The sequence below is a fragment of the Trachurus japonicus genome, chromosome 5 (assembly GCF_045865225.1).
Source record: "Trachurus japonicus isolate A0001 chromosome 5, Traja_1.0".
NCBI classification, from domain to species: Eukaryota; Metazoa; Chordata; class Actinopteri; order Carangiformes; family Carangidae; genus Trachurus; species Trachurus japonicus.
Window position 1 is genome coordinate 28,173,206 of NC_140911.1, and position 12,860 is coordinate 28,186,065.

Below are 12,860 nucleotides of genomic sequence, written 5' to 3' on the forward strand. Positions count from 1 at the left end.
CAGATGATGGATTTGCCTGTAACATAATGTTGACACGTTTTCTTTAAGCACGTGAGGAATCCTGACCCGTTTCAGGTCAGATGATGTTTGTTTTTTTCTTAAAGTCTCAGATGTGTGGATGCTGATGTTAATGGTAAACACATGGTGTCATGTGGACATGGTGTCATGTGGACATGGTGTCAGTGGCGGCAGAAACAACAGTGTTTGTGTTTGTAGGGTTTCAATTGATCTGTCTGAGGTTCTGCTGCTATTCTGTCACTGTTTTGGGGCCAGAGGTCGATCCTATAGGGATAGTGGTGTAGAGGAGTTGCTCTGGGGTCATCCATCCCATGAGATGTGAGTGGCATGACAAGCAGAGTGTGAGGATGACAGCGGAGATTTATTCAGCCTCACGAGACTCGATCATCACATGCACTGCACACGCAGACTGGAAAACATGACTATTTGTCTTAATGTGTGCGGTTCTTAAATAGCAAAGGACACAGTCATAGTAGATGTGTTCACATACTGGCTGAGCAAGCAACGTTGGCATTGTCAGATGGTCAAAAACTGCAACACTATTCAATGTGTTGCCATTAAATTTTGTATAAAGATTGATGCATCTTGTCTGCACTGATGCCAACGATATGTCCCAGTCTCTGTTTTTAGAGAAAGCTATTGAACTGGATTACCATAAAACTTTGAACAGATGCTCGTGTCTTTGGTGATCCTTTTACTTTTCCTCCAGATTCATCATCATGTTAGAGTTTCAGTATGTTCAATACTTTGGTTTATGACCAGATGTGTGCAAAAACTCATGAGATTCCCATCAGCCTCAGCTGTGTTTTGTATTTAGCACTAACAAATCTCAGAATGTCAAAAGTAAACATGCTAAGTGCCAGTATGTTAACATTTCATCTTGTTTCATAGACACATTTAAAATCAAAACCTAATGATTTTTCATCGCAATCTATTACTAATGTTTTGTTTAACTTACTACAAAGCGGTGTGTCCAGAAAGCTTATTTTATTATAGTCCAAATATAAATCCAGCTACATCATCATGTGATGAGATCACACTGAAAAGAAAATACTCCATATGTATCAGGGTGCTAGAGCTGCTATGATAGAGATAGACTATCATCCCCTGTTTTGACTCGACAGTTTAAGCCTGTTTACACAGCCAGATTTCAGGTGTGTTTCTTTAACGCTCAGGACTCACAGATCTGCAGGAAACGCAGAGAGGAAACGGCCCCTTGCAGCTCAAACTTCAGCTACTTGAAGTGCAGTCTGGCAAGGTGTCTGGAAAAATTCCTATGTTGTTATTTCACTGCCTGGAGCAACACATATTCAGGCAGATGCAGGTTTATAAGGCTTTTTCTCAAGTTGCTCTAAAATTATCTACCCCAAATTACATAAGACACTGACATGGAGACTGAAATTTTTTATTTTACTAGTGCAGGATGGTTATAAAACTGTGAGAAGTCCTGTAGGTGGAAACTTGAAAAAAAGTAGGAGCCACTCCATCACATAGGAGGAAGCACCTTCTTGACCTCATAGTAGCTAGTCGGGGTCTACTACACTGCTGCTGATTGTTCTCAGCTGCTTTACAGCACAGTGATGAAAAATGCAGTCGGTCTGTGTCTTAATGTGTCTCGGACTTTTGTTATGGACACAGACATCTTCTGCACATCCCTCACGGCAAGTGGTACTCCATCTGTCAACTTTGTCTGTGTGTCTCTCTGTGTGTGTGTGTTGCTGTATGTGCCGTGTCCATCGGCAGGTTGCAGGACAGAAATACTCCATGTGGGACGACTTCCGTGTTGAGAGCAGACGCCGCGATCAGCAGGAAATGACCTTGGCAGATCTATTCCAGCATATCAAGGTACAACTATCCACACAGACAGGAAAAACACACTCTCTTCACACCCGGTGCTAATGAGTGTATATTTTATTTAATGCACACAATGACCATTGTTTGGAATGACTGAGCGTTTTACACCCACCATTCACACCTTCAGGACTTCAGGAGTTTGTTTGTTTTTGTTTTGTTTTTTACAAAAATGTCTAACCTTTCCTTTAAGGCACTAACTTCTTCTCTTATGATCAGTAAAATAGGTCTCAAATTAATAAACTAGAGAAAACTTTATCTTCCTCCTTAAAAATACACACAGAAGTACTGGTTAAATAGATTGTGACGATACACAAGTTGCAGTTCCATTTTATAGGTAAACATCAGTTTCTAACTTCTGTATTGCGGCTAGGAATCTAGTTAATCTAGGTCATCACCCAAAAGACAAGAGCTCACAAATCCACACCTTACCAGCCCTGTAGGACAGTATCGGTAAGATGTCTGTGCTTGCAGCAGCACATGACTCTCAGTCCATTTCTTTCATGCACACACCTTCTCGCCCTGAACAGACAGTTTGGTTTATTGATTCTGCTGGAGTTTGTTCTGAGGAGGCAAAGGGAAAATAAATTGGCAAGTGTTCTTATTTGCTCCAGGTTTTGTTTAACCTTTGACTGGCCGGTTTGTTTGTGGAGACACAGCAGAGCTTCCTCCACAGGTCATCATCAGACCTTTGAGCTCTGTAGACCACATTCTTTATAGAAACCACATTCTTTGTAGGCCTATTTATTTATTTGATGATGACTCATTAAAAAAGGATACTTTATTGCAGATTTAACTAAATTATGTATTGTTTGTGCAGGAACAATACAACTTGACCATCTGCGGCCTCTTCTACGGACCGGCTGTCTTATACATTGGGCAAGAGGAGCGGCTTCAGCAGAGGTACAGTATGTCTGTCAATGACAAAGATGCAGTACAATGTAGCTTATACAGTACAATACCTCATATAGCACATGTAAACAATCACAATAAGCAACCTCCCATTGTTTGTTTAGAGGCTAATGGCAGGATGAGGTGTTTCCTCTCAGCCTGTGAGGAGAGAGCCTGTTGACACTCACATGCATCACTGAGCACTGATGATTGAGACTGCTCCTGCTCAGGTTTCCATCTGTTTGTTGAGGAAGAGTTAAAGAGTTAAATTAGTGAGAGCTTTTTTTTTTTCCTGGGATGCTGTTTGGGCCTGTTCAACACTGCAGCACATTAAAGGCATGTTTTATAAGCCATGGGCTGTTTGAGGTAAATCATATATCTCCTCTTCAATTACGCGAGGACAATAAATCAGGTTTGACAGGGAATAGTTTATAGCAAGTCAATTATTGGTTAAAGTGAAATATTTGATTCTAATCACTCTGTGCCTGCACCTTGCTGTGTGCGTGCGTGTCCCTCTCTGTTGTCTGTGTTGAAATCCCCTGGGAGCCGGTGCTGGTGTTGTGTGTAGATGAAGCTAAAGGCAGAGTGCTGTGGACAGCAGGCTGCACATGACAAACCATCGCTCCACTCCTGACTTCCTGTGCACTCGTCCTGTGCAGAGCTTCCTGTGTTGGGCCAACTCTGTTTTTTATTATTGTCCAAAATTCCCATCCCTTTTTGTTTTGATTTTTGATTAGTCTGCCTGTTTGTGGCTGCAGGGCCTGAATCTTGAATCAAGGTCACAGATATGTAGTTTTAATAGTTAGTTTTCTAAGAAGAGAGAACTGTGGATTTGTTCAGGACTTAAAGCTGTGGATTTTTAACACATTTGGTTTTTTATGTTGGTTCAAAAACTTGAAGAACACATAGCAAAGATAAGAAGTAAAACCAGACAGTATACTACAACAGTCTTTTACTGAAGGACTGATGTGTTGTGGCAGTCTGGTTTTATCTAGGTGTTGGTAATAAACTGCCAGCTGTGTGTATATCAGGCTTTGACCATGGAAATAATACTTTCGCTGTTGGTTTTAATCTTGGGATTTGTTAATAACAAGAGAAGGTGGTAACACTGTACAATAAGGGCCCCTTAATTAACGTTAGTTAGTACATTATTAAGCATTAATTAACTGTTTACAGATATATTAACAATCATTATTATGTATTACTTAGGATTAGGAAACACATTAATTAATGTAGCCTATTAGTAAGCAGTTAATTAATGTTTACTACTCAAAGTTAGTTAATAAATGTAAAAGTTGAATAATGTAATTAGTTATTATGTATGCATTACTCAGCATTAATTAACACATTAGTTTATATATTAAAGCAGAAGTAAGTGGTCCGGTCGTTTTCGCTAATGCTGCGTTCCAGTCAGGCTTTTGAAATCGTAAATTACAGCTTCAAGTCACAACTTACGACTTTGTAGTCCAAACACTCTATGTAAGTGATTGCTGTCGGAAGATATAACTATTTAAGACTTATATTAACACAAATATATCACTTACTTCTGCTTTAATGCTTAATAATGTACTAACTAACGTTAATTAAGGGACCCTTATTGTAAAATGTTACCGAGAAGGTTTATTGGAATCATTGAAATGACATGATTTGGATCTATTGAAAACTGAGCTCAAATGTTTGTTTAACCGATAAGCTTATTCACACTATCTTCATACTAGATGTATTTTCTTTGTAGAGTGTCTGACCTGGTGAGAAAGGTGACCAAAGCAGACATCCCTCCACACAAGAAGATGCTGGAGCTGATCGCCTCATTTGAAGAGGATGAAGACTGTGAGTCGGTCCCACCCATCAGGTACCTGCTCGTGTGACGCCATCGACAGGAAGTTTCCACAGAGTTCCAGTGAAAAGCCTGTAACTCAGTGGAAACTTGGATGCAGTGGATCTGCATCAATGTGAAAAAGCGAACTTCTACACTCCTGTGACATTCTTTACTTTAAAAACAAGCTGAATGTTGGTGCTTTAGCTGATCTCTTCCAGTATGACTTTCTCTTCCTTTCACTTTATATTGATACGACTTTTAACTAATCACTGTTCAACTATGCAACATGAACAATTCCATTATCACAGTTTCATCATTTAATAGGACAAATGCTGAAAGAGTCGTGTCTTTTTGGTCTTTTTTTGTCACTGCTTTACATCCCAAGACAAACCATGGCAACCTCTGATGTCCTTATTACTAGAACTAGAGATTTATTGCAGAAAGGACCGGTTGCTGACTATTAGTTTTCGTTAACATGATAATTGTGTCTTTCGAGGGGTCAAGCTAAGAGGTTATTAAGATCTTTGCCAGAGCGTATGGATTAGCCGGCCTGGCACTGGTGGGGCATCGCTGGACTGGTTTCCAGGACTAATTGGGGTCAGGCTGAGCTTGGTGTTGAAGGGGTGCAGTCAGGCCAGTCAGCTGGCACAGTAGGTCCAAGTGCTTTGACGACTCAGGGTGCTGCTGCCATCTGGATTCAGCTGTCCTGTATAAATCCTGTTCCAAATGCACATGTGCACCCCTCTTTCCCTCCATCCCTCAGCTGGTCAGAACAGTGTTCTTCATCTGTAAGGAAATGTGTCTGTCTGGATGGCTGCATATCCAACCCTTTACTGCAAGTTGCTTTACCTCACACCCACACATTTAAAACCTTGTTGTTAAGCTGTTCTATTGTCTCTGTTGACTATATTTGAATCATGTCATGATTAATTATCTTGCATTTATTCCTGAAACTGCTTACAGCTGTGCTTTTAAACCTTGTAGTTGTGGACACTGGCTGTGATTAAGTGCTGTGAACAATAAACCAAATATATGAGGAACCGTGTTCTATCATTGTCCTTCAGTAAAACACTTCTGCTCTTACTATCTTTTACACAAACATACTCTGCTGTGCTGGCCACACCCAAACACCCACTTTCCATCGAGTTATACTGTGGTTTTTGAACTGGTTTAATGTGGATAGCTGCTGAATTTTTGTTTCTGAAAACTCCCATGGTATTTTATTTTAACTCTGACAAACTGAGCTCAGACAAAAGGCCTAACCCTAAAGATGGTTATTGGAAATAAAGAATTAGAAATAAAATGGCAACTGACTAAAGTCATTTGGTTTTCTCAAAGCAAGGAAGGAATAGAACACATTTTCATTAAATACACAAAAAAATGTTTATTCCAGGCGTATCAACACTATGGACAAGATCCTGTTACGAAAATAGAACCATCTTAATGTCTCTTTAGGGGTCAGTCCTTTCTCAAATCAAATGTATCCAATGATGTCATTGCATATGATGGGCTGTCGGCTGCCAGTCTTCATCAGAGCTGTGAACTGGTAGAAGTCTGAGTCCGGTTGGTGCAGTCCTGTGTGGGACTGGTGAAAAAAAGGCTTGAGAGCCTGGAGTCCCACAGGGCAAGACAGCCGTTTGGGAGCTCCTGCGTCCCTGCTGACCCGGGACGAGTCCGCCGGCCTCGGCCTCACCTCCACACTTTTAGACATCCCACTCAGTCTCTTGCGCATGTTGACCAAAATGTCTTTGGCGAGACGCCGGCCGCCGCTGGGCTTCAGTTGTGTCGGCTCGGGACACTCCGGTAGGTCCATCCAGTTCTTTATAAGGTCAGCAAAGCTGTTGTCCCCCAGAACCAGAGGCTGTCTGTTCCTGCTGCGGCTCAGCAGCGACGTGGTCCAGTCCTCGGGGTCGCTGGCCTCAAACGACGTCCAGCGCTCTAGGCAAGCGTCCGAGGTGGATTTGGGACGGATGCGGCGAGAGGGTCCTCTGTTTGTGCGGAGGCAGGCCGAGGAGGAGACCCTGACGTTCCTGGTCCTCCTCAGCACCACGCCTTCATCGTGCCACGAAGCCTCAGAGTAACCCGAGTCAAAGTCCACGCTCTTGTTGCTGGCCGGGGAGCCTCGGGCCAGTCGTTCATGCTCCTGCTGCTCTTCGTCCTCCTCCAGGGGGCTGGCCAGGCAGCAGGCCGAGTCGTACGTGCTGGCGTCGCTGGCGTCGGAAGCTCGCAGCCGGGTGAGTCTCTCCTGCTGTGCCCTCTGTCTGCACAGGCGTGTGGCGGCGAAGGAGCGGACACACGGTTCGCTGAGCGGCCTGGGCCTCCCCATCTCCTTCAGGTCCTGCAGGGATCTCATCATGTACTGCATCTGGTCCCGGAGGCAGTCTGTAGAATCGCCTAAACACAGCTACACAGGGAGGAAGACACAAAAATTTAGTGGGCATTCAAAATGAACACTTAAACAAACTAAACTAAGAAAAGCTGTGGTCAACTTTTACAGCAGACTACAGTCTCTGGAGCCAAGGCTTCAACGGTTCCCTGTGTTATTTCCACAACTGGGCCAATAAGATTTTTCAAGGCTGAGATCACACCATGCAACAAGTGAAGAATTCCTGACAAAACCTCAGAGCAGCTTTATGTAGAGACCACCCCATGCAGTATGAAAATGAAACAGCCGCGGACTCTGAGGACAGGATGCACATTTTAAAACTGGGGAAAGCACCCGGCCTAAAGCAGGAGGGGAAGTCTGAACAAAGTATGAATCATGGAGGAGTGCAGAGGCTCCGATATCCTCTCTGGACACCCCTAACTCACAGGATGTTGACTGGTCGGCTTTATAAAGCAGGAAATCACAGCAACTTTCCTGAGTGACACAGCGATCGTGTTTTAATTATGAGTCACATCATCATCAAGCTTTTTAGGGAGAGTGAAATCAGTTCAAGCACAAGAGGATGAAGAGTTTTCTGTTTTCTTTTCCATTTACTGTAACATTCAATTAGTTGAGTCTCCCCTGTGAGTTGGAGTTGTAAGGACACCACAATGCCATGGTGTTATCACAGCTGTGGGTGCTGAACCATTTGGGGTTGTGGAAGAGAGGGGAGGGGGCTTATCAGACATACAGAGACATCCTCAGTGGGGCTCTGTGGTCAGTCTGCCACTTTTAAAATACCTTGTTCCCCTTGGCCGCTTTCGCACAACAGGGAGAAGTGACTCACTCAGTTGTGTACATTTGCCAAGGACAGTTTGGTCTGAATTAAGTGTGACTTTGTGGCTGAGACACACTTTCTTTACAAACCAACTATTCAAACAGTCATTAGGTGGGGAAAAAAAAGTTTAAGAGCAAGATGAACTCTATAGTTTGTGCAAAAACTGACAACCTGTAAGCACGTGAGAAAAGGAAAAAAAACTCACCATTGCTTTTGAGGAAACGTCTCAAGTGAAGTTCAGGATCTTGTCAGTTATTTCTGCAACAGAAGAACACGTGGCATAGGTGAGTGGTCAGTGCTTCTCTAGTAAGCTTCATTATTTAATATTTACACAGATGTGGTTAGTTGTAACACTCACCTTTGCATCGGTTTTAACACATTAGTCCCAACACGTTGAGCAGCTCCAGCTTATGCCTCTGTGTGTGTGTGTGTGTGTGTGTGTGTGTGTGTGTGTGTGTGTGTGTGTGAGTCTGCTGCGCTCTGAGCCAGATGAGGGGCTGACAGCGGGACTTTGACGATGCTCAGCTTTTCTCTGCAGCAAATCAGCGCAGAGCGGCAGAATATCAGCCAATAGCAAGTAGCCTCAAACTACAGCACCCCCCCCCCCCCAACACACACACACACACACACACACACACACACACACACACACATACTCCTCCCCCGAGTCATTACAGTGGCTCGTACTGTACTGTGTTGTGTTGTCTGTTCACGCTCAACATCTGGAGGTGGATAATTCCATTTTATTTCAATGGGACTATAAATAAATGGTCACAAGGGCTTTTGAAAGTCTTTTCAACCCGTGCTGACTTTTTTTCAAAAACTATAAAATAAAAACAAATTTGATTTTTATGAAGTTTATTTTACTTGATTGTGAAGACCAGCTCTTCGGTGCAATGTCTTGTGCGTTTTTATGCAGCATCTGAAACGATACACAATAAGTTGTCTTGCCTTGGACAAATACTGTGAATCTGTTGCACTGCACACATGTGCAGGTCTACTGAGACCCGGGCCTGCATGACGCCATCTTGTGGATCTTTGTAAACAGGACCTCCCTTATTACCATTCTTCATTGTCTCTGAATATAAACCTTTTCACAGCCTCTTTTTCAAAGCTGCAAACGGCCCATTCACCGTTCACCCCTATGACATACAAATGCAAAACATGCTTCAGGGATCAAGCAAAGATTCATTTCATTTGGAGATGAGCAAAGCCTGCATGACTACACCTCCTCACCTCACCTCTTTGGATGTTGATTACACTTTGTATTGTAATTCAATGGGGAGAGAAGTGCCCATGGCCTTTACTAGAGCTAAATCCCCAATTCTAAGATGTCAAAAAAAATAAAAAAAAATCCATTAGCCTACAGGCCAAAGTCAAAATCCTCACCCGGTTTTATTGATAAAGTTTTTCTCTCCTGTATAATTTATCCTTGTGTATTTGTACCTTGCTCAGTTCATACATGCTGTACACTTAATTGTACTCTTGTCCACCTACACTGTGCAATATCTCTGACCAAACAACATGTAACTATATATAGTTTTTTCTTAAATAATATTGTGTACATATTTTGTTTTATATATTTATTTATTTATATTTTTGTACATAGTAAAGTTACTATTACTTTACATGTCCAGTACTTCTATGCTACTGTTGCAAGTGGGATCAATAAAAAGTCTTATGTCTGTATCAACAGCATTTCAGCATGTTGATACAATGAAGGATATAGGGATGGAGCTGGTTTAGTCCCATGGTTATCATCCTTTTAATGAAATACTAATAATATAATGATAATTTTACCTTATTTGGTAGTCATGCAATAAAACACCAGATGATTGTCATCAGTTTTGTTGGAATTTATTTTTAATCTTATCATCTTTTTAGTCTCAGTCTAATCAGTGCTGGTAAATACAGGTGCATCTCAATCAAATAGAATATCATGGAAAAGTGAATATATTTCAGTAGTTCAATTCAAATAGTGAAACTCATTGCAATTAAATTTAATTCAATTAATTTATTTTCTGGAGGACTGTGTACAGTATTAAGCATTCCCTTCTAAAGAGGAAGGGATGTGGCTGCACCCAATTGCAGCCTGGGCTGATTTACATTGGCAGTCCCCCTGCCAGATGTTGTTAGGCACAGTACCTCAAAAGAACAATAAAAATAGTAATAATAATAATACAATATACATATGCAAACATATAATATACATTCATGACACATAGACTAAAATATTCAATGTCTTTATTTATTTTAAATGTAATGATTATGGCTTACATTAAATGAAAACTCCCAAATTCTGTAAATCAATAGCCTAATTTGAATAAAAAGTTGACTATTGTAACCTAATGATGTCAAACCTTGATCATCTGATTAACTCTAAACACCTACAAAGGTTTCCTGAGCCTTTAAATGGTCTCTGTCTGGTTCAGAAGCTCCACTGTCATGACCTCCATCATATTCTCATTCAGGCCTATTGAGATGTACCTGTATATCAAATAAATATACAGGAGTGTGAAAGTAAAAAGGGTTATAGTGGAAATGGCCAAGTATACATCTATTTCCTATAGATCTCAGAGAGAATATCAGGATATGTGTGGGTTTTGAGTGAACACACCACACTTGTGCATTCTCATGCACTGCACTCATGGATTGTGCTTTTCTTGTGTTCAAGGCCACTCAGACTCAACGCTGCCACACATTCATGCATCACACCTTGTACATGGAACAGACTGGGGCTCGTATCTTGCCTAAGGACACTGAACACACAGACTGGAGGATTGACTCATCATACATTTCTATTTCTATTCTATCAATTGTATTTTTTTGTTGGTCCTCAGTACAGTTTAGGAACAGATTTATATAGTGTTTGCACATTTTCTCGTGACACATCACACCACAGAATAAAAGGTAATGTGACCAAACTTTTATTTACATTGAACATTATTAATGAACGACCATCATCCATTTGTCTCAGTGGCGTGGTGCATCTTAAATCATTGGTTATGTGAACTGAAGTGGAGTAGAAATAGCCCTAATTCACACTATGAAGATAGCATGTCTCTAAAGAACAAGTGTAAACAGATATCAAGGCACAAACATATGGAGAAAGACTTGGAATGAAACAAATAGTACAGAACAATCCATGTTAGGAACAGACATGACCACTTAAAAATCTTGCAGATATCTTAAAAGTGACACAACCATTTCTCTTTTGTTTCTTTTAAGAAGTTACTTAAGGAATGTTATTCAGTTTGTGGGGGGGTACAGGCTAATCTATGGACAGTCATGCAGAACAATGCACTATAATACAACTTTGAATATTGATTCTGTGTAAACATTGTACAAAAAACATTTTCCCTTAATCCATCTCCATTCTCCATGCTAGTTTGTTTTCTTCTAAAAAATAAGCTCTGTGCAGTCAAAAGGTTCATAAAATGCCAACATTAGTTAACATAAGTTAATTTGAGTTTTATAAAAACTTGTTTTTGTACTGTATCCTCTTATTAAACCTCAAAAACAAAAGGAAAGGGAAACAAATACCTAAAAAAAAAAACCTCAAACACAAATCTGAATACAAAGCAACTAGCCTTTACAATTTGAAATGGTTTCCTATCTGGTCCTTAAAGGCTTATAGAGGAAGAACAGTACTTTAATTTTTACTGTATTTTTATTTGCCATGTGGCATGATAAGATAATGTTATTATTATAAGTTTTACCTCCAACAGTCATTTTCCACTTCAACCAGTCAGCTAATATCATTTATGTTCTACTTCTAATTAAAAAAACAGCCATTTCTCAGGTGAGTGCCTGAACTGTTAGTGGTTGATTTCCAGTGAGGGGGTTCTAGGTGAAATATCTATGTGCCCAGTGTTTAATTGGAACTCAGGATGAATACGAGAACCCCTGATTAAGCGCAGTAGGAAATATATGTATAAAAAAAATAAAATAATAATAACAACACATTAGACAGAGAACGTGATGGTTGCAAATCAGTGATTGTTTAAGTTCTTTGAGGTTTCCCCCCTAGGAATCAAGTCTGTTATGGTTTTCATTATGAAAAGCAGTAATCATCACATGGCTGTTGCAGTCTCTCATGCAGTCTGTGTGCGTCAGGCATCGTCCTACATGAAGAGAAAGATGACAAACAGTTAGAGCCAGGGACACGCTTGGAGCTCAAAAAGTAGTCCCATTCATAATCTGACAGTTAAGTCTGACATGCTGACCCACCATGAAACAGTGGAATTTATTCAAAATGTCATTTATGTAATTGACAGACAAGGACAATTAGAAAGTGCATCGTACAACTGAATCTGACCTGAAGATCTGACTTTAGCGTTCACAAAACCTGAGAGTTAATGTGTCCCGTCAGGTTGCACCAAAAAGATAAGTAACCATGACCACAGTGCATTATTTCTGCCTGTTCACCATCTATGTATAAACCTACCAGAAATTGATGCAGTAATTAAAATTTGCCAACCACCCAAAATAAAGCAGCTAGAGTTTCTAATTACATTATTGATGAATCAATTTCTTGATAAATCAATTAGCCTACTTATTTAAAATGTCAGAATACAATTAAAATGTCCATTAGCATTTTCCACAGCTCAACATAACTTGGTTTGCCTTTCACCAACAATTTGAAATTTGAAAAAGAAATGTGAAAAATTGGTACCAATTAATTTTTAGTCCGTGAACTAATAGATTCATTGTTTCATCTCCAGATTGAAGTGTGCATTGTGGACTATTACATATATTATTTATGAATGAACAACTGTACAATCATTGGGTAAAATCAATACATCACTTAAAGAAAATACAAGTCATAGGTTCTATGAGATTCTATTATACTCGGCCATCTTTCCTCTGTCCTACCTTTAGAAAAGACCGCAGTCTTTCAGGTTGTTCTTAATGATGACGTCAGTGACGGCGTCAAAGACAAACTGCACGTTCTTGGTGTCGGTGGCACAGGTGAAGTGGGTGTAGATCTCCTTGGTGTCCTTCTTCTTGTTCAGGTCCTCGAACTTGGTCTGAATGTAACTGGCTGCTTCGTCAAACTTGTTGGCTCCTGGTGAGAT

General features: G+C 40.6%; 3 protein-coding genes across 4 annotated transcripts in view; 1 reads left to right on the forward strand and 2 right to left on the reverse strand.

Annotated features, from left to right (window-relative positions):
• Positions 1 to 4,986, forward strand: part of uba7 (ubiquitin-like modifier activating enzyme 7) — a 60,747-nt gene extending 55,761 nt beyond the window's left edge. The window contains exons 22-24 of the mRNA XM_085777174.1: positions 1,762 to 1,863; positions 2,690 to 2,772; positions 4,496 to 4,986. Coding sequence (XP_085633300.1) covers positions 1,762 to 1,863; positions 2,690 to 2,772; positions 4,496 to 4,628 — 318 coding nt within the window. The 3' untranslated portion in view covers positions 4,629 to 4,986. The remainder of the gene's footprint in view (positions 1 to 1,761; positions 1,864 to 2,689; positions 2,773 to 4,495) is intronic.
• Positions 4,987 to 5,472: 486 nt separating this feature from the next.
• On the reverse strand, positions 5,473 to 8,215 carry inka1b (inka box actin regulator 1b). Of its 2 annotated transcripts, none has more exons than XM_085777175.1 (3): positions 8,141 to 8,215; positions 7,988 to 8,040; positions 5,473 to 6,983 (listed from the first exon to the last, which is right to left on the reverse strand). In XM_085777175.1, the coding sequence occupies exons 2-3, from the start codon at positions 7,988 to 7,990 to the stop codon at positions 6,054 to 6,056; spliced, it is 933 nt and encodes a 310-aa protein (XP_085633301.1). In that variant the 5' UTR covers positions 7,991 to 8,040; positions 8,141 to 8,215; the 3' UTR covers positions 5,473 to 6,053. The 2 variants fall into 2 exon arrangements, with proteins under 2 accessions (XP_085633301.1, XP_085633303.1); XM_085777177.1 differs by having other exon boundaries at positions 5,479 to 6,983; positions 8,135 to 8,153.
• Positions 8,216 to 10,695: 2,480 nt separating this feature from the next.
• gnai2b (guanine nucleotide binding protein (G protein), alpha inhibiting activity polypeptide 2b) overlaps positions 10,696 to 12,860 on the reverse strand; it is an 82,528-nt gene continuing 80,363 nt past the window's right edge. The window contains exons 9-10 of the mRNA XM_085777179.1: positions 12,658 to 12,850; positions 10,696 to 11,906 (exon numbers count right to left, since the gene is read on the reverse strand). Of these exons, the coding sequence (XP_085633305.1) occupies positions 12,660 to 12,850 (191 nt within the window). The 3' untranslated portion in view covers positions 10,696 to 11,906; positions 12,658 to 12,659. The remainder of the gene's footprint in view (positions 11,907 to 12,657; positions 12,851 to 12,860) is intronic.